Source organism: Varroa destructor, unplaced genomic scaffold, assembly GCF_002443255.2.
Source record: "Varroa destructor unplaced genomic scaffold, Vdes_3.0 BEIS01000006.1, whole genome shotgun sequence".
NCBI classification, from domain to species: Eukaryota; Metazoa; Arthropoda; class Arachnida; order Mesostigmata; family Varroidae; genus Varroa; species Varroa destructor.
The window spans coordinates 19196123-19218160 of NW_019211459.1; the positions used below are offsets into that span (position 1 = coordinate 19196123).

Here is a 22038-nt window from a genome sequence, read left to right on the forward strand (position 1 = left end):
AGGTTCAAGCTTGGGTGTTTATGTCGATAACGAGTGAATGTCCCCCGTAGCAATCTAAGCAGGTGTTTCGATTTATGGGTCATTTAGATTTTTAGGAATAAGGAGTTACAACGCCTATGCCCGGATAAAGGACACATTGCAAGTTGCGCGATGAGGACTGATTTTGTATGAATTAGAGTTTGCAGTAGTGGATGTCCAGATGGGTCAAACCCGGTTGTGCGATGGGCAGGTGTCAATAATTGAGTTATCGTGCGTAAACAGAGGAAGTTCCTTAAAGGCTACTATTTAAAGGCTCAACTCAGTCTCGACAAAAGATCGATTCGACCATCGTTTGCTTATGTGTCCAGATTATATGGACACACTGCATCAAAAGCGCAACGATCATTAACGAAATAGAAGCAACACTTCCCATATGCCGGTTTCAGCCGTGCTCGGTTGAAATGAAAGACACCTAGAGAAGTCCTTTATAATTCATCGTAAACTTTCGATGGAACGAACTTCGATGGCAATATGGCAATGTTTAAAATTGCAAGCGAACAAGCGAATAGTGGTAGATTTGGTGTTACCTCCCAGCGTTTAACTCAGGTACACATCAAATGGTAGCTTCAAAATCCGGGGTAGTTAGTTTTGTGCTAGGACCAGCAGTTTGAGGCGATGCCTAACTACAGCAGTAACAAACGCAAAAACTCCGAACATCGAAAAAGAGAAAAGGTTAAATTTACCATTTGAAAAATCCATTATTCGTTGTGCTCTAATGCTATTGCAGTTACTTGTTTTTAGTAAGTTAAAAATATGCCGTTCGGCACACATTGTGTAGGTATAATTTTGTAGCTTGCGGATTTCTAAGAACTTTGCGCATAAAGCTTCAACACGATCTTTCGTTACCAGTTAAACAAAGTTATGATGTTGATTGCAGCTGGCGGCTTTCATTGAAAAAACCTTTGTTGCCTCGGTTTGTCCGAAACCCTGGTTGAGATGGCAGGGTATTAAAAAAAAAAACTCACGACAAATCAGTATATTATACGGCGATATTAAGCCTTTCATTTTAAAGTGAAAATGCTTCTGTTGTGCTTCCTTTTAACATCAATTAACGATTCTCTAAGTTTACTTGATTGCAAGTTAGGCTCTTTTCAAATATGGTTTTTGTAATCATGGAAACGCTTTCTCCATAACGCGCGTGAGCGGGTCCCCGTTGTCATGTCAAGGTTTGCTGGACTTTCGTTCAATATAACCCCGTACATAGTAAGCTACTGGTGTAAATCATTCATGAACATGCTTGTTTTCTCAGGCAGTCTACCCTGCACTAATCGGCGCTAGCCCAGCCGAAATGGCTTTTACTCACAAGGGGGTACACCTTTTAGATCGGGTGCAAGCCAATTAATTCTGCGTTTCGTTTCTGTATGGAAGATAAAAAAAAAAAAAACAACTCTTGTCAGATACAAATGCAAAACGATCTGCTGTTTCATTCCTGAAGAAAAAACAACCGAATAGCAAATGACACCGGTCAGATTTCATAAATAGTTTTATAAGCGTCAGAGAACATCTGTCTGATTTTTATAGCATACGGTGTCGCTCGAACTGGCACTGGTTTTTTTTGTGCCGTAAGTTTTTCGTTATGTTGTGTTAAAGTGAGATGTTTTTTTCTGCGGCCATATGCGCACCTGTGAAGTCGTAGACTGATAATTTGAGTTAACTAATAAGCTTCTAGTTTTGGTAGAGATTCATTCATCGGCGTTGAGTTCACGCGTAAAGATTAAAGCTTCGGGAAACAAGCGCATTTTCACCGTCTGGTCTATCTCGTCCTTGACCAAAGTTAAAAATCTGCCGCTGTATGGGACCTGAACTCCATACCTGAGAGGACTGCTTAAGGACCGTTTTTAAAATTCAATAAAGGCATTTTATAATGCCTGGAGAATGCGTTTCATAGCGATTCATTATCTGAGATCGATAAGGGCCGCATGAGAGCACTTTTTTAGGAAGATGGCAACAAAAAAACCCAGAAAACAAAAGAAGACTATTAATCGATATCTTCTAGTTTAGGAGGTATACTCACAAATTAAGGGCCAGGAAACAGCATGTGATAGGTTTTAAGACAGAATTGTCACCAGAAACGAAAGGTGGCGTCACCGATATGAAATAGAAGAAGTAATGCGTAATTCTAAGAGATACGTCTAAATCTCAAAAAGACCATAGTTTGCGCTCGGTAGAGACCTAGGAATGTTTTAGGAAGAACCTAAAACATAGGAACGTCTTTGAAGAAACAGGATGCTTAATAAGGGTCGGTGTGTAGGCCAGTTATGTCGACTGGACGAGGCTGTCCAACAGAAACGGCCAAGCAGACGACGTAGACTCTTCACAATAGTGCAAGATAACATGTGGTTAAAGTTACCTCGGAAGGGTTCGAGTGGTATATATACTTGCACTCACGTCTAATTTGTGTTTGAGGATTATCACCGTTTCGGATCACTGGAAAATGTTATTGCTATCTATATGACGGTGACAAGAGCCTTAAAGGCCGGCTAGACAAGTTTTTCAATTCCAGATTTGAAAATTTCCGAAAAAGGGAAACAATGAATAATAGGTTGTTATAGTTCAAGTGAAACACTGCTCTATTTGTTCGACTTTAACCTATCCCCTAACGTAATATAGGTTGCATAGAATAAAACAAATAACGTAAACCCAAAATGTTCGTGTGCAGCTAGCAGCAGAAATTCTAGCGTCTTTCATAAATAAACGGCACGACGAAAACTCTAAGCACCCGTTATTAATCAGTTTTAGAGAGTAGATTATTATACCATATATATCTATTGATTGAAAAGTTCATCACTTACAAGATGATAGTTGCGTGAGTATGAAAAAAACTTGGCTTCGTCGCACTTCGCTATTATTAAGAGTATAAGATCAACGTAGTCCTGAGGAACTGGAAGAACTTTTCATTGCTTTAATAACCGAACGCTTATCAAGTTATTCGATGAGCAAACTTTGGCACTGCGAGATTGTGTACGCAATGCGACAGTAATACTCTGTAGTGCCGCTCCAATATATCAATCTAAACTCGATCAGATTGCTCCGATGATTCGGTGATGGAGCTAGTTAAAATCGAAAGTTCGTCGACAGTAACTTCATTGCTATCGAGTTCCTTACTTGAAGCGCTAGCTGACAACCGCTGTACCAATCTCGTGTTGCCTGAGCGGAAAAAGTCAATTAGCTGATTTAGCATATCTTATTAAGGAGGAGAATCGATTAGGCCAGCATCAACCGGTCTCAGGTGAACGATATTTCTACAAAAGTCATGGTGCTACCCAAATTAATAAAGGGAGCTGTAAAAGCAGCGTGTCAGATGGAGACGCCGCTCACAAAGCTGGGACTAGTTTAAAGCTATGCAAGATTAAACACCAGATTAGGAATTCACCATACGTTAGTTATCCAAAAGAAACGACCCGAGGCTTGTACGATACCCTTGCCACAATAATAAATACCCGCATATACGGTAAAAATCGCCTACACCGCCATATTCTTTCATTTATTCTACCAGTCTTCGCACATAATTTTACCTGCATGATCAAGAAGTAGGTATTAGTAGACTTTGCATTAGGCCATAAATTATATTATAACCTCTCTAGTCGTTTGTCCGACTTAAACTGCAGCCTGCAAAAATAAGGATTAAAAATTGCAGGAGTCACCTATTGTATCGCCTAGCTTGATTCAAGCCGCCAAACAAATTTTTTCGTGTAAACGGTGCTCTTGGATACCTAGCTTAACGTAATGTATAGCACTTAAACTTATCGAAGTAGCGTTTTACCGTGACTATACTACGTCTATAAGCTACCCTCTACAGGAAGTGCGCCCGTAGTTTACCTAATCCTAAAACCAAAATGTTTCGTTTGTTAAGGTGCCTGAATAAACCCGTAAACCTCTCAACGTGTTTCGGGGGGGAGGGGGAGGGGGTGCAACTTCACAGCGTCAAAGGCATGTGCCGATAAATATCATGCTATGAAGTACAATAGAGAAAGGAGCCATAGGTCGAATTGGGGGCATCGCAACTGCGTGTCTTCCGTCACAATGATACAGAGAACGCAATGGACAGATTCGCGTCAGTTATGTCTGTGTTACTGCTTAAAACATAGGTGTTTAAATATTTTGAGATAAAAAATCAGAGAGAATTATTCTACGTGTTTGCGTTGTATATCTATGCGGCATAGGCTCGTCTTTGTATGGGAGAAATTAACGGCATATTTTTCCTAGAACCATGTCGTTTAACATGCAATATAACTTTTTTTATATTTATATATATATATATATACACACGCTCTTTGTATAAACTGCGAGAAGCTGTGTTATGTAGTCCTTTATAAGTTGTTTGGGACCGGGCCTACGTCCTTTAGGATGATTTTATTTGAATTAGGCGTTCTTGTTTCTACGCGCTGAGACAAGTTCGCACTACAAATATAAGCCAACTGATCTTTTTCGTTTTAGATGAACTTAATTTGTTTAAACAACTTAGTGCAAAAACCGTTTCTACTTCAAAGGACAGTTCTCAGTAACCTTATATCGTTGCCGACTCAATCTAAAGCTTCTGCTTGTAAAAAGCAAATCCAATGAAGGGCATTTTCTTGTTTATGAATTATAACTGACTTGTGGTGGTTCTGTGACAGTCTGTGTTTTCTATGCTAAACAAGCTCGTCATTTATCTACAATTCTAGAAGTTCTACAAAATGGATAGAGTGGAACAGCATTTCTTTCAAACAGAACGTAGACAAGCGTTCCTCATGTGAATGTTTAATAGTCACGAACACTGCGTTCGAGGCTGGTCTTATGTGTAACGATGATAATGATAGACAAAAAGATTGCCTAAGAGAACCATCGTTATGGGATCTCTGACTACTTAGATAGCAAAGCTTAGCGAGAAATAAATCCACTTCTTGTTATACAAATCAAGTCCTGTCAAGTGTTATTCTATCGTCATTTTGTGTGATTTTCCAAATAATAGTTTTAGCTCTCCCAACGATCCTGGTTCCTAATACTTTTAGTGCACCCTCAGGACCTTAATGACTTGTGCTCAGTCTTCAAGAAAAGTCCGTCCTCCACCTAAACAAGAATAAGCGAAGTCAGCGCTTTTTCCGGTGTTGATTCCTGGAAGGAGGCTGGAATTAAAGCCGAGAAGAACCTGCAGATTTGCCTCTCGTAGCCCTCCTTATAAAAGTATGTGTTAAGGTGTGTTTTTGGAGTTAACGACTCACGCTACTGGAAACTTAGCAGGTACTGTCAGTGGAAAATCTCTGAATGTTTCCGTACACCCTGTAACCTTGTCGCTCACAACGTAAAAATACTGCCTTGGTAAGGCTCGCGGCAGGCCTGCGATAAGCATTCTGTACATATAATGCGGATACAAAAGGTTTCCTCAGGTGCGGGCTACTTCGGTGTTGGAACAGCCACGCATTTCATGCTATTGAATGTTAGTGGCATAGGAGACACAGCTTGTCATACAAATTTTTATTCGGAAGATTAAGTATAAGTTGAAGATAGAATTGAAGGGCGCCTAAAAGAGTACAGCGGAGGAGCAATCTATGGATCTGAATTCGATAGTTTCTCCGACGAAATTTCTAGTACAAAGCATATTTGAAAGGTTTGCTTCGAAAAGATGCCATCTTTAAAAAATTCTCTTTCCATTAAAAAACGACTCGCTTAGAAATAGGTACAGTATCCACTTGTGTTTACCTGTGTTGGCAGACTTATTTAATACAAAACGTGCTAAGTATCTTACGTTAATGGGGAATCTTTATGGTTAAGGAAGTGTCGGTACTACGTTTAATGAATTCCGTTACACAAACAACTAATACGTATACACATGAGCCACAAGCAGTCTGGTGGATAGGTAAACCTAGGACTTTTTTTTTGTTCTTTTCTGCGTGGTATACTAATTATAATTATTCCTATGCCTTTATTCGTGCATTACATTCTTGTAGGAGAACAGGAAGTATATAAATATGGTAACCATTGTAAAATAGATCATCGCGGAATGTAAGTTGAAGCTGTTAGGGATTGGTAATTCAAATGAGAGCGTACCTATTTGTGAATAGGAAGCGTATATTTACTGTCTTTCAGTCCGCGTATGTTCTAGCATTTTATAGGTTTTATTATTTCAATCAATTTAATACGATAATAACAACATTTTTTAAATAGAACGACGAAAATAGGTCTGTAATTTTTTTTCTATGAAGTTTAATACAACATCAGTATAACGATAAGGGCCCCATATAACAGGAAACACAAAATGTTAAACGAGAGAGAGACCGATTGGTGCTCTAAAAAAATACGAATCATTCTAAGGGTGTCTAGTAAATAGTACAGGAACAGCAGATAAAAGGCGTTGACCGGTCAAGCGCCGACGTCATGAATCACTATCACTAATGACTTATATTCAGATTGCTTGTTACATATAAAATAATAACATAGATACTAGACAACCTATTAAATAGCAAGCACAGGATGTTACAGTTGTAAAACAGCGTATTTAGCATGCCATAAAAACTATTCTATATAGGTATTCAATGAAAACTCCTTCTTCTGAAAAACACCATACTAAATTATGGATGTATGAGACCATCTGAGAAAGGGTGCTAGCTCGGTAACAGCAGGGACACCTTGCCTTACCAACAAATAGCAATTTTTTGCTGAACAAGTTGATCAGTCGCTCTCTTATTCATTGTAAAGTTCTCCCATATTGGCGTCAGCCCATATGACGTACAACGTGCTTCCTTAGGATCGATAGAAATGAGAACTCACGTGCTTCCTCAGCTTCGGTTATAATTTTCACTACGGCATCACCCTTCGTCGCCTTAGATTATCATCTCTCTGAGCTTAAAAATCTATAGACGTAGCGGACCTTCCCACTGAATTTCATCGTTCCAAGCCTTAGCACGGTCGCAAGTTCATCATCCAAAATAACGTAGTTTACTTTATTCCTAACAAACTTCTATGTGTCAAGTTACCGAAAGCTATAGTACAGTTAATGTAACTTACATTTCTCTCAATATACTCGAGTTGAATTGGAATGTAATTCTGGTAATTTCAGAATACCATTCAAGTTATAAACTTATTATTTGCGAGGCCACGTTTTGCCTTCCTTAACTTAACCATTTAATCCATATGCCTGCCATGTGTAACTCATATAAATAAGTTGCGCACATTTAAATCACAAAAAACCGAACTTAAATAGATAACTAAGACGCTAACACAAGTGTTCCAGGATAAAGTCCTGGCTTGTATTCGGTATAAAGACGAAGTGTAACCCTGTTAAAGCTCGAAACAAAAATAATTCTGTAAAAAAACAGTTCTATAGTGGGCAGTCCCAACATGACCAAAAATTAGGTTCCTGGGTAACACATCTGATTATGGTATAACATTCAGATATAGCGATCAGAAAGACTATGCGACTAATCAATGTTCATATCACAGTTATAGAAACTGATACTTATTTCAAACAAGACCGTAATGATTATGGAGCAATTAACTTGACTTTATTAACATGTGTATCTAACATTAACATACTTATGTGACAGGACAGAATTGTATTCCCGTATTTAAGCGTCGGGGTCCCCCTTCAGAACACAATTCTTTTGTGTCTCTGCTTTTTTTTTTTACTAGGCAGTCGATAATAATATTGCGTAAGAATACATACTTCAGTCTTACGTAAAAGAAAAGAAAAGAAAACACTTCCTCGTCTGCAAAAGGCATTAGTCAAATTCGCTGTTACAAACTCCTGAATGCGTGTTTGTATATACCTCGATAAACATATGGCTGTGTTTTTTCGAAAATCGTTTGGTTAGCCAGAGTGCGTTTGATGCCCTTAGCTCCGTAACGATAACAGTGACACAGACAACGGTGTTTATCCATTGGCACTGCTTATTTAGCATATGCTACATTATTCTAATAGAGTTACATTCTGCTTCAAAATAGAATATTCTGAACATATCGTTACAACGTTGCGGCCAGCCCGTGCGCTATAGGTGACTGTTAGCGTCTTGCAGGCTTATCAGGCCCGTACTTATACTCTGATTGCACAGTAACGCAACGCTATTTCTATTGAGGCAACTGTCTGAAGTATGACCTTGAGGTATAGTCATGTATCGGCATAATAACTTGATCACGTAAGTTAGTGTTCGTGCTTGTAGATTACATGCCGCTATTTACAACACTGGACGCTGACAAGGGATCTATTTGAACGGGGATGCGCACTTCGTCATTCGAACGTTTGCATTTCTATATACTCCTTTAATTATGTACAAGAGGTTACAATTGGCGTACGTTTTTTCCAATAGCTGCAACCTTCTCCTCTTTTAGTATTAATCGTCCTACGTAGATACATTAAGCCCTTTTAGGTAATTTTAGTTCATGAAGGAAAAAGCCCGCACCTGCCTTTATTATATTCACCAGCTCGGCGGCTATCATCTTGAGAAATATTCTAAAATGTTCAACCTGAACCATGGATGGATGGATGAGTGTGTTTGTGCGACCAATTCTGCTTTACGTTTGCCCTGGCAGCATCATAAAAGGCCCATGGCTTCTACCAGTACTACACTTGGCACACGCTCGTCCCTGTAAACCTGACCCTAGAAGCGTCCCATAGTGTGATATCATGATTCGCGCCCTTTCAAACGATGTCCTTTCCTATCCGACGATAAATTTCACTAGCTCGGCAGTAGGTAAGTTTGTCGATTTATTCATTCTGCGTATTTGCACGAACTTAACAATTGCATTGTGTACAGTAAATCCGGTACGATTTGTCCTACACAGAGCGGTTTCCTTCATCTTCGGTCATCAGAGGAAGCCGAGAGTAATCGGGGGAAGGCTAAAAACTTTCTTTTTAAAATAATCAAGGCTTCCTCGTATTTCTCAAAAAGACTCACGTATTCCTCAAAAAGACATCCTCAAGAACTATCGTGTTACGTATAATCTGAAATGTCCACTGACTGTCACTTCGATTACGAGATTGCAGAACGGTATCCATATTAGCTGATAAGGTCACCCCATAGCTCGTTATTTCTACGTCCATAAATGACGAGATACGATCGGCTTGAAACTGTGAACATCACACTGCCAGGAATTTGCTTTCCTCCATAACGAAGGAGCGGTAATTGCCTTCCTTGGTGTTTATTTACGATTTCTCTTTTCTTAATCGCAGTCTCGTTGCTGTAACAGACGAGCAGTGTCAAGAATTGAGTCCAGCGGAGGGGGCGGTGGTGGAACGGGACTCGAGGGCGTCGCGAAGGGCGTAAGGCCGCCCATTGAAGCGATACCAGCGCCCACGCGATCTGCCTCGTCATCCCAGGGGTCCACCCCCTCCGGACAAAATCAGGCAAGCGTATGATCTGGAATTGCTGTGTACCGGACGGATGGCGGGTCACGAAGAGGAAGCAGAGCTTCTTTTGGAAACGGCGCGCAGTGACGTACGCACCATAGCGCCGATACGAGGCATAATGCTACCGCTGAAGTAGCGCAGAAAACAACTGAATCGAATACACCTATACGACAAACAGATACACGCATCATACAAGAAAAACAGATGAAGAAATCATGTTGGGAAAAATCATTTTGCCACTGTCGATGTTCATATGGTCGAAACAAGGATTCTTGGCGTCTCACTGGGGAAGCAAAAAGAATTAGGTCCAATGATGTAGGTCAAAGCATATATAGCAGCTACTTTTGCCGTATCATTAAGCAGGCTCGCCGATATATTTGAGAATCTTCGTATCAATTCCTATATCAATGATACGGTTTCTTCAAGTGCATTTCGATGCAGTGCACCAATAGGTAGTAACTGTTAATTAATCCAATCTGCCACTTGAGGGGCGCACACGTTTAGTATGAACCATATCGTCTATACATACTGTTATATAAAATCTAATCCATCATTTCTGAAGCAAATGACAATAAATAGGGTTTCCATCTGGAATAACAACAGAAACGGATATGTGTATTAAGGCCGGTAGCTTGATGACAATAAGAGCGCACCTACCTGATTCCGAATCGTGCCACGGCGAACCAAGCTCAAGATCGAGCTCGTCCCCATCAACCTCCTCGTCAGCAAGATCCTCAGTGGTGACAGCTATCACTGAATTTTCGGTGTCCACAGCAGCTGCTTCGTCCGACCACAAAGCCACTGATCCTGCTGACGAGCTCGTACTGAACGGTGTAGTATGATCTATTTACGAAACCGCACGAGACACGTAATATATTGAAAAAAGACAGTTTTCATAAGAGATTAGTGTGCATATCCGGTTTTATTATCCGGCCACCCATTTGTGGCGGATTACTTCGATAATATGGGGCTTCAGCTAACAGCCGCAGAACCCTCTAAATACGTTCCGGCTTCGACCCATTGTCGTGAGTGGAATTTGTTTTAACATTATTCTGACTCAAAACAAGGACATTGGTCTATATTATATTCTAGGCTTATTGTGCTTTAGTCTGTTTCATTTGCTTAAAAAATATCAGGCTGATTTTGACATCACTTTTCTCCCATTGGTCGCTTGTCGTTGTTCTCCCTTGTTTTCTGTCTGTCTTGAAAAATAATTGCAGGAATGTATCGTAAAAGTTATAAAGGGTACACAAATTTTCCTGAATGTTTTACTAATTCTACCTGTGATTGTTCGCGGTGGGGTAACATTGCTCGGGTGCGTGGGCGGAGGCCGCATCGTAGATAAAAGTTGAACCCGTGGTGGTCGTTTCGAAGGACGCGTTTTTGGACCTTTTGCCACACCCTTATTATTACCGGGCCGGCGAACTGGGTTTGTTAAACCAGCCACCTGCAGACAGACAGACAGACAGACAGACGAATTCGCTGAATTAACTTTAACCACCTTAACTTAAAACCATCGTTAGGTATGATCCTAAAGTGTGGATGGCCTGGTTTCAAATCAGTTGAAGTAAGTCTATACAAGTAATAACAGTGGATGATGAATTATAAAGTAGTACACAAGCATGTTTGTTTTTTAGTTCTATAATAAGCTATTATCTTGTGTACCATATATGAATATAGTACTATATTCGATTTCGATCTATGTAAATATGCGGCCCTTTATAGGCTACCCAGATCAAGTGGCCGGTAAAGGCAGCATTTATAATACTAGATATCTAGTTCATGATTTTTCGTAGCATGGGAACAATGTTTACCGTTATGGCCTTTAGAAACCAGGTTAAAGACGTCGCAAACAACAGGGTCCATTGTTTACGAAAATATATAGATATTTTTGAATTTCGCTTGATACTGGACAAGCACTCAAGGAATGGACTAATGCCGTAAGATAAATAATTCAGTAATAGTCGCCCATTACGAACATTAATGTTGTCGATAAAACGTTTGACGATTACATTTGAGCAGGTTTTTTTTAATTGCAGGTTCTTACTTGTAAACACACAGGCCGTACAAGGCTGAAGGGCTCTCGGCACTCGCCCAGATTGAATAGACCGCATGTTCTGGAGCCGTCTGTCCAGCCCATAAGTGGAGCACCACTTTCTCCTAACGTATCGAAGAAACGAGAAAGGTCGAAATTATTGCTACCATATTACTTCCACTAAGAACTTATTAGTCGCTGTGGGTACAGAAAAATATTAATCGATAAGATTAATATGCTTTGCATAAACCCACACAACCTAACTTTGCCATTGTCTCATTTTGCTATATATGACCTAACTATGAATCAATAGTTGAACTTTATTTTTTTTTTACAATATAGTAAAGGTATATAGTTTTCTGTAAAAAAAAAAAAACAAAAAAAACACAAATTAGGCCTAACGTATATACTTCTGACATTGAAAAGACGGGCCAATAGCAAGGTTGGGTCGTAAGGTTGGTTAATGCAAACTTTGGTCTAACCTATAGATAAACCTGACCATAAACATATAGAAAGTTGTCTATCCAGAGCTTTCCATAATGAACTCGCCTGTATTTGGTTTTTGCGAGGAGTTGACGCGCCGATGTAACATGCTGGCTGAGTATTGGTTGTTTTCGTAAGTGTTACTACCCTTTAAATTAGAAATGTAATTATGATGAATATTGTTATTACTATTATCATGAGCGTCGAGTGATCGTTTCCGCCAAATGCGGCTCTCGAGTTCGAACTGCCACAGTTCAGAGCCCTGTTGGGGCCTTGGAGTAGTTGTATTAATATGAATATGGTCGCGCATCGTTCCAGGCCATAACCAGAGAGATTGCGTTCCGTCGCTCCACGTCAGCGCCTATAATTGATTCATGCAAGGAACGAAAGGCCACGCAATAAAACCACTGTCTGGGTAATTCTCAATGTACCTGTTGATACCACGAAGCGAAGCGCGATCTGTTCTCTCTACTTGACCTGACAATTGTTTTGAATCTGATTTTATTCAAAAATAGAAATTCTAGTTAGCAAACCTCATCGCTGGGGCTGGGTTTCGTAGTTTGCGTTGTATGGCTCCATTGATCGACGATGCTCCAACTGAGCTCAGACTGCTCCGTTGAACTTTGCATAAGAAGCGAGCAGTTGCACACTGAAGATGCTGAACCGAAACGCAAGATAAATGTAAGCTTGAGACAAGGACTGTTCGTGACGACAAAGCAGGACAATTAGAAAATCTAAATTTCTTTTCAGGACAATTATCACAAAGTGTGTACACAACGAAAAGGGCTGGCATTAGGATAACAGTGGATTATAGCACCGTCATCTGACTATGTTCAGTTTGAAAGGTATCTTGTATGAGCTCGATTTTCATATATCTTTAAGTTGGTTAACTTGTGTTTTTCAGTTTATACTGTTATTTGTATAATTTGATTACGGAAGATGAAACCGTGAATGCGTGTAGGACTCTTCTCAATCATCTACATCAATAAGATAGTTATTGATATGCATATCGTGTAGACGCTTCGTACTTTCTGTCGCCTGATAATTTATATCTTGTCCAATTCATACAACAAAAAATTTTGAACAACAGAGCAAGTTGTTACCATTTCTAGGTCGTTCAATGAGTGCATACAGCTGTGACCCATTGGACAAGAACCAATAGTACAGTCGTGTCTCTGGACTGATCGAGTAGTTCAACGGCAGTGAGTTCGTGGTGGAGACGATCACCTAGAGACCACAAACATCAAAAATACGCCAATGATTGCGGCAAAACATACATGTACCAGAGAAAATAGCGTAGCTATTCCTTACTCCTTCGCCCTTCGCCAGTTAGCGTTGTTATAAAGTATTGATAAGAGCATTAGATCCACGTACCAAACAGTATTTGGCTCGAACATTCATTATACGAGCTTATACAGGACCGCCATAACGCAAGCTGTTTGATGAACGCAATAGCTGCTACCAAAAAAAAAACGACATTTTATGGAGACCAGACAAAACGTATGCACAAACTGAAGGGAGAGAACTTCCTGAGGTCGTCGTTAGATTAACATCTGTCTCGGCGGCTCCGCCATAGACAAACGCATAAGTGTTTGCCTAGCAACTTAGAAGGTAACCGCTATCTTGCCAGGGGGTGAGCTCAATTGTGCTTTCGGCTCATCGCAGAGAGGTCGTCTAAGCGCGTCCATTGCAGATGTAGTTGCTAAGGATCACGGGAGCATAGCAAAGAACCCGAACGACAATGCAAAACCCTTACAAATAATTTAAAGTTGTCTATGTAGGCCGCCATGTCTAGCAGTTCGTGGCAAGGTAAGGAAGCAGTTCGCGATGTTCCTTTGCCTTATTTGCGTACAGATGGACACACTTTTATTTCAAACGAACCTTAGCTTATTATTGAAGAGGACAAAAAATATGAAAAGGCTAAAAAGGACGCATTGCAATTATAGACAATCGCGTGACCTCTTCAGTACAAATTGACTCATAGCGAAAGTGCTTGTAAATTTGTGTGCTATATGTAACAGCTTTGACAATGTCTGGATTTTACGTAGCTAAAAGCAAATAGTAACGGTATATTATATGGTCATGCGAAAAAATATTTTTTATAAAAATAATTTGTCATGTCGTCGGGCATATCGGAAAAAAGACAGTTGGATATAATGATTGGGTCTAGCTGACCCGCCCAATTAAGCGCACAGTGTAACGTCTATGCTCAGTCACGATACGAAGTTATAAACAAATATTTGACTAGAAATGATTTGATACGATGACTGCCTATGTAACTAGCGCTTGAGTAGAAACTACCGACATTATGTTGCATGCTTTTGGTAGATGTGTTGAATACTCTATAGAAAAAAAAAAAAAAAAAAAAAAAAAAAACCCTGTTTCCCATTGTTGAGAAACAATAGCATGCGTTACATATAAGTCATTGATCTTCTTTTCAGCTTCTTTACGCTTCTGTTTTGGCAAACGGTTTCAGTGGACACACAGCCGATGCCCACTGGCGTACGTTGCGTACGTGCATATCTGTATGCTTACAGGTACAGAGTTTCATTAGAATAGGCCTAATTTCGCTGCTTTCAAATAGTTTCATTATTAAGGTTTAGAGGTTTTTGTGAAACCACCTTAATCTCACGTCAATACGCAAATACTCCATATCTGACAAGGATTGCTAACAGTAACCTGGCTTTGCATGCTTCCGCCATATTACACCACCAAAATTACGATACGTTGTTAGTGGGTTTCAGATGTAGCACAGAACGGTCAGGATGCTGTGAGGTTATGAAATTTCATCATGGTTTAGGCCTAATCATTAGGTGTCGAAGAGAACTAATTTGAAATGGTCGGTGTAGAGGAAATTACCAACGCTGTACAACACGAATTATCTCATAGCCCATTTTTTATTATTAAGAGTGCTTTTTAATAATCCGCAAACGCTATATAATTGTTACTTCATCTGACGCTTATCCGTACGCTTGACTTCCTTCCACACAGCCGGGCTATATAAATGTGCACTGTGATAACGATACGTCGATCGACAGCGGCTGAAAACGGATGGCTCCGGTGGAGTAGATCTGTCGATAGGCGAGCCATCAAAGGATTTAAAATTTCAGCATCGTTGAAACATGTTTTTATGGTTCTTTTCAAGAAGAAACTACCTATATTGATGCTACGTAGTATAATCCCTTATAGCTATTGTAAACCCTGCCTTTTTAGCCACTACGGCCAGTTCCAATTCATAGCGAGTTCCGGCGAAGCATCGACTAGTACAGTTCGTAGATGAAGCTCTAAGGCAATACTTATACGTATTGGAACCTTAACGGTATCTTTGTTCTATGAAAACCTTAGCCTTTTGCCATTGTCTGATTCAGAGTTTTCGTCACGTGCTCGCTTAGCAGATGTCTGCGTAGGAGGATATCAGCCAGCAGGTTTCAGCTTAATCCTAACGAACAACCAGCGGTAGCGTATGCTACTATTGTTCCATTAATTTTCCGAGAAGACAATGGGAAAAATGATCAACATAAATTTTTATCCATTGAGCGGTGATGAGGCAAAGGTCCCTCAGCTCATGAAGGCTAAGATACAAGAGACGCTTCCATGATTCATTAGATGGTTGATTAACTGAATGGCATCAAACTCGTTGGAGGAAATCAAACTGTTACGTATCCCTCAGCTTGCCAAAACACTTATTACAGTATGTAACTAGTAGGAAAACTACTTCTATGCTTTTAAACAGCTTGTTCGCAGATAGATGCAAACACATGTGTATATCTGTTCAAACTATAAATACTTCCTATTACATATTTTGTGATGTTTTTGGTTGGCGAGTTTGACGAGAGCAGATTATATTATGAGGGAAACGACATGGCTGGGAAGACCGTTTCTGTGGTAAACGATGCCAACATTTTTTCATCAACTCTACGTAAACTGAAGAACGAAACGACGTTTCGGGCAGTAATCTCGAAACCGTTGAGCACTTGTGAAGCGTTTAGAGGCAAAGGTCGCTTACTTTTTTAAGCTCTACGCAATGGGCACAAGCTTAAATATCCGAAGGTAATTATTTTTACTTATAGTTAGTACTCACATGGAATATGAAAGTTGATAATAATTTTAGCTAAAGACTGCGTGGTGGTGGTAGATGGAAACAATTTCAACAGTATAACAGAGTAAGTATCGTAAAAGGGTGATTTATATATATTGGGCGATATAACTCTAACAGTAATAGGATGCGTTAATTTGAATTGGATAATGAGAGAACCGAGGCTTTTTTTTTTTTTTTTTTTTTTTTTATCGATATTTATTAGAATTAAAGCATTTAAATGCTTAACAGTCAGCGTTTGTAGAAGAGTCGCCAGACTTCATTTCCAACTGAACAAGTTCGCCTTTAAACTCGTTCCCGCTTGAAGCCACTGGGGCAGAATCATGTTAGATTTCATCCAGTGCCTTTTTTTACAAAATTTATGGATAAAGATTTGAGCCTTGATAATCATAGTCGACCGACGTATAGGGGTGCTTCTTTACTAGACAGACCGATCGATTGGCGACAACTAACAATTAGATCGGTGTTTTGAATCGGGTGTCGTCTTTGTTCCGAAAAGAGGTGACTAATGGCGTAAAACCATAGAACGAATTTGGAGAAGACTCGCTTCCTGTGTGCCCTGTAATATATTGTTAGTATTAATGGTAATTCAGAGTAAAAACTAGATTAAATTAACATGCCCATTTAATTTGAAAAAATTACTCATGAATTCTTGTTTCATTAAAAAGTTTAATGAAGTTTACTAACCTTCAACGAGCGGGTATCATGTCGTAAAAGATGTCTTTTGATTGCCGAATACACGTGCACGGCCCCTTTGTAACACCAGACGAGTTTAGCATCTTCAGGTCGAGACTCCGCTTCCGTTCCACTCAGGTTCCACCATCTATAGAAGATAGACCATATACGGACATAATAATTATAGAAGTATTAAAGCATGCCCCCCAGATTATAGCGTGCTTATCCCAATTCTCACTCCATCAACGTTTGCAGCTTACTCTCTATGTATCTATCTCGTAAAAGCTCTAGGGGGGAGGGATTTGCTCTGAACGGTCGCTAGTCGGAGCAATTATCCAGTATCGGAACCAGGAAGAAAGGTCACAAGGGAGCTGAGGCTTCGACCTTCCTGATACGGATATGTTTCAAGTAAGCCTAATGTAACTGGACAATTACTCAACGTGGACCTTAAGCGAATCATATTGCTCGCATATCTCTTTATGCAGCTAGGTACCCCAGACCCACCGCTTCGTCTGCATGTTTGTAAACTTGTTGGGTACCTAACGTGTTAACTAATTCCTGCGTCATTACTCTCGATAGTTACGCGATTTTCTCTACGCATTTTTAGGTAAATTTTAGGGAGTTTCATCACACATATAGTGAGCCCAAGCAGCATACTTTAACAACGAGTTCTGCCGAACGAATAGGCAAAACAGGTATGAAAACTGCCAAATCAGCGTTAGGAGACACCAATATCGCTTGGTCACTAACCAAGCTGACTCAATTACGCAGTATCTCACAACGTTGAGCTCGGTAAACTGTCGAAGACTTTTCTATCGTGTACACTTCTCTTTCAGGTCTCATTCTCTCCAACTACGAAGACAAGTAATTTCTTCACCTAGCATCATATTTTTGCCCATGTGGGAAATTCATTTAAGTTCACAGTCAAAATTCGACGATACACATAAACCATTTGGCACGAAACAACGACAATTAGGGAAGTGTCAATAACGCGATTTAGACTTGTGGACTTGCCCATTAGGTCAACTGTGTATTGTCTCATTTTGTCATTATCATCTTCTTGTAGGCGGTAGTATAAAAAGTCAAAATGACCCATTTTCGAGAAAGTCATATTTGCCTTTTTTTTTTTTTTTCGAGATTCTTTTCTACATCATAAACCTTACTCAGACTATGGTCACGAGCATTTTTTTGTGAACGCCTTTAGGAAGCGCTGTTTATGCAAAGATTGATCCGGTTTAGTGTGCAGTCTGCTTCCGTGGGTAATCTACGTTTTCGACTACTAACACTCTGGGGGAAACAATTCTACCAGACACAAATATCACAGTCCACACAATCATAGTTACTTAAATAGTATACGAACACCCTCTGCAATTCTAAACTATACAATAGAATGTCAGTGTACGTTTTCTTCGTGCCTATTTGCACGATACATGGACTCTACTAGTAGTAACAGGTACATTAGATTGTGTCATGCATCCACTGCTGCATAGTATCCCAGCCATCGATTTCTACTTCTGTGCCGGTCTTTGCCAACTCCGAGGAGCAGCGCGACTAGCCTACTTTTATCCATCACATTCGACGAACTAGTACCGGTAGAACCCAGAGACCCGTGCCGTGCGAGTGATCTAAAGTGAGTCGGCCTAGGGACGTTGCGCGAACGGAGTTGAGGCTTGTGGGTAAGTCTGGAGCTTTTGCCCCTAGCTATCTGGTTTGCAATTGAAATACCTAGGCTATCCTAAGCTCTTCTGAGCTACGTCAACTTTTACCGTGGGGCTATCAAAATCGAGACTGGCGGAGTTCAAACCGACACATGCATGAATAATGCTTTCCATTGTGCTCTGATAATCTTTGCCATCTCGATTAACTTCTTTCCAAATCCCATCTCCAATCTTTTGTCAGTCACACGTAAGATGATTCTCTAATATAACGGTAGCGAGAAGCAACGAATCTGATTTCTGGGCTGCTCGAGACTCCAAGCAAATGAAGCTAGGGTCAAAATCAACGGCGCTAAGAGGCGTGACTGAGGCAGACGAAGTTTGCCATTAGGCTGAACTAACTTTCAGAGATCTTGCAAAATGCTTGCGATTCGAAACGTGATGCTTTAAGGCCAGAAGCTGATCGTTGTCCCATAGGGATAATACTTACCAGATAAATCTTGCGCGAGATATAAGGTTCTTTCCACCATTCGTAATATTAGCACGTATTTTTTCTATACACGGATAGTTTTCCTCGATGTATGCCGAACTAACTTTCAATAAGTAGATAACCTGGATATGAACAACTCACATGTAATTATTTAGGTCAATATACATATTGAGCTAAATAATTGCTATAAAATTTTAGATAACGAAGATAGTAATTTTACGCGGATCAGCTCATGCGATTTATCCGAAATTATTCCTACATAATTACTTCCGTAGATAGAAACTCTGCTGTCCTTAAACTTTTCGCCACACTCCTAGCATAAAGTTGCTAGCATTTTTTTTTTTATAATACCGTACTACTTCTACTGCTAGTGTGTATAGCAGTGGTAGTAATCAAAGTAATCAGTGACTTCGTCAAGGGGTGTAATTTGGCTGTTTCTGATCCATGGCACTGAGTTGTTACGCACCACCCTGTTACGAGAAGCCGGCCTTACCGCCGCGGATGGGTTTGGGCGTGCCAGGTGTCATTTCCCTCATTGCCATTGAATCGCGTAGCAAGACGGCCACATCAACGACCGCCGCGCTGCCTTAGCCTGTGCCAGCCAACGTGGTTACAATTATCGCTGGCGAAATTATGGATCCAACTTCAGAAAGGCACTAGCTACCCGTCCTGTGCTTGAGAAGGAAGTGGATAAAGTACCCAACGAGTGGAGTGGTTTTCTCTCAACCTCACGACATAAAGTCCCAGTCGAGCGAGGAAATACGGAAACACGATGAAGAAAGAAGGAGGGGTCTCGAGAACCAGAATTGTTGTTGTCGCCGTCAGCATTGTCTTTGACAGCTCTCGTTTCGAGAAAGAAAGGGGTATCATTAGCGGTTGGGGTACTTCCTAGCTTTCCCAGCTATTTTCCTTCAAGAGAAAGGGAACCTTTGAAGGCCTAACTATTAATGTATATAATATATGTGCGGTCACATGATATTGATCTAACCAACTGCTGGCGCATCCATCCACTGTCGCCATACTAGCTATTCCTTGCTGTTCCGACCTTCTCGTTTGGTAGTATGCCCTACAGTGAAGCGTTTTCGCAGTACGGGCAAACGGGATACCAAAGCAAACTATTATATTCTATCGCACATCATTTGCCTCCTCACTCGGCTTTCCAAGCAGTAGCCACTTTTCCATCATGAACTTTGCAAGCACTACACACTCGAAAGAATGCCCTTGTCCTTCAGCCTCCCCCATATCGCTCCCTGCGTTTGCCCTCGAACCATAAAGATGGCCCACTTGCCACCCCAGCGCCGCGCAATTTGGCCCGTCCACCAAATTCCCGTATTCCTTGCTTCGTTCGCCCTCAGCTAGCAGCCTTGTTTCCCAGCTGCCTTCTCGGCCAATCGGATCTAACGTCTTCTTGAATATGCCCGTGGGACAGATTCTGCGTCCGCGTCTTTGAACCGGGCGAGCTGTCCGAAAGCCTTGGCCCGAACGAAGGAACAAACGAAGGCAAGTGCGAAGTGGAGGAAAAGTTTGGTTTAAGCAGAAGAAAACGGCGACGCAGCTGCAAACTTTCGGTAGAAAGTCCAAACGCCTGCAGGAGTCGCACAGGCAGCGGTGAAAGTCGCCTTTCAGCTAAAACGGTAAGGGACTTTACTTAAGGACAAGGGAGACAACACCTTTACAAGAAAGGCGGTGAGATGCGAAAATGAGCCTTAGCTATGATGCCGTTAACCCTGCTGATAATATTTTACCGACGATGAAAAATCGACAGGGAGGAAACGGTAATTAAAACAAAAGTGCATTTGTGACGATTTCAAAAGTACGGTCTGGGAGTGCTGCTCGCTTAAAACAAATCAAAGGTCTAAAATGCAGACAGCAAACATAATGTAATATGTAGCTGCTTTTCCATCCCATCGGGGGGTCGGGTTTTCAGACTCTGCCACCCACACCTTTGATAAAAATGTCTTCCTCTCAAGAGATTGTTCGGTGCCGAGTTTCCGAAAAGGTAGTTGGCCTATTGTTTAAAAGTTCCCCTTACACTTGGACATATATTAATTCTGCTTTTTACAAACAGGGGCTACCTTTTGGTGGGCCGCAAACTAAGTGGCGTTTACTTAACGTTTTCAAATTAAACCTACTTTGCTGAGGCGCGATGGTAGACCAGAACGGACGAAGCATTGGCTACTGCAATGACTTGATCTGTAGGAAGTTCGCAGCGGACCTTCCATCCATCAACAAACGATGATACTAACGTTGAGCGGAGTTCAGTCCAGCCACCTAAGCAGAATTAGAAGAACCAAACAGAACAAATACTTAGAATTAGGGTCAGGACATTTTCGCGTCAGTGATAAAACCAGGCTATCAGGTATTTCAAACTATATATATATATATACTTCAGTTATCCTTGTTTTCAGGCGACAGATATATAGGTAAAGTTGCAGTATTCTGACTGCCAAATTCGAGGCTGTCAACCTGTCTGAAAAGCAAAGGGCCCTAGGGGAATATACGTTTTGTTGCCTGTTAAATGATTTCGTGTGAGAGGAAATAGGATATGTTTGCGCTCGTATGTCGATATAGCGGAGCTTTCGTGTAGGTAAGGTTGAGAGGAGCTAGAACGTAGCAGCATGACCGTTATAAAATAAATTCTTCCATTGCAATACATTTCGACAATGAATCTATTTGAATGATAATCTATCTGGTTGGCGTAAAATGGAAGATCTGACAATTTTAACCTTCGCACGTTCTAGCTACGATTGTAAGCATCACACAACAACAACACTGAACAATCGGCGGGTTGATAATAAGAATGTCATATGCGTCGCTTTAACTGCCCCTATCGGAACTTTTTTGCATTACTCCAGTGTTTTATTTTCAATTATCTTAAACTGCGTCTCTCCGCTCTTAAACGCGAACCAGCCCCGTATTCAAAATCCCTACTTATATTTCCTACAGGTATAGCAAAAATAACAAGTACGACAGTGATAAACGTAATTCAGCGCGGAGTTATTCTCTTAAATGTACGGTCCTTATATTTGGATAGAGGGTACATAGCAAAAAAGATCAGAATTGCTACCTAATTTCGGCTTAACCCATAATAGCCTCAATAGATGCCAATACATCTGCATCGAAATTATGCCCCAGTACAGAAAGGCCGCTCGAAGTACGAGAAGCGATCATTGCATATTTCGATCGTGGTGCACGTGGGGATCAGACCCCAGAGGGCACCGACACCGACATCCGGTTTCTTGA

The 22038-nt window shown here is 40.7% G+C and overlaps 1 protein-coding gene across 14 annotated transcripts in view; it reads right to left on the minus strand.

The window, feature by feature from the left end:
• Positions 1 to 7498: 7498 nt before the first annotated feature.
• LOC111253150 (uncharacterized) overlaps positions 7499 to 22038 on the minus strand; it is a 73104-nt gene continuing 58564 nt past the window's right edge. For 13 of the 14 annotated variants that reach the window (XM_086993664.1, XM_086993660.1, XM_086993663.1 and 10 more), the window contains 9 exons: positions 20928 to 21066; positions 16663 to 16798; positions 12983 to 13106; positions 12413 to 12537; positions 11946 to 12240; positions 11409 to 11521; positions 10643 to 10808; positions 10019 to 10204; positions 7499 to 9524 (listed from right to left, as the gene is read on the minus strand). In XM_086993664.1, coding sequence (XP_086849790.1) covers positions 9355 to 9524; positions 10019 to 10204; positions 10643 to 10808; positions 11409 to 11521; positions 11946 to 12240; positions 12413 to 12537; positions 12983 to 13106; positions 16663 to 16798; positions 20928 to 21066 — 1454 coding nt within the window. In that variant the 3' untranslated portion in view covers positions 7499 to 9354. The remainder of the gene's footprint in view (positions 9525 to 10018; positions 10205 to 10642; positions 10809 to 11408; positions 11522 to 11945; positions 12241 to 12412; positions 12538 to 12982; positions 13107 to 16662; positions 16799 to 20927; positions 21067 to 22038) is intronic. The other variant, XM_086993665.1, reaches the window with a different exon arrangement.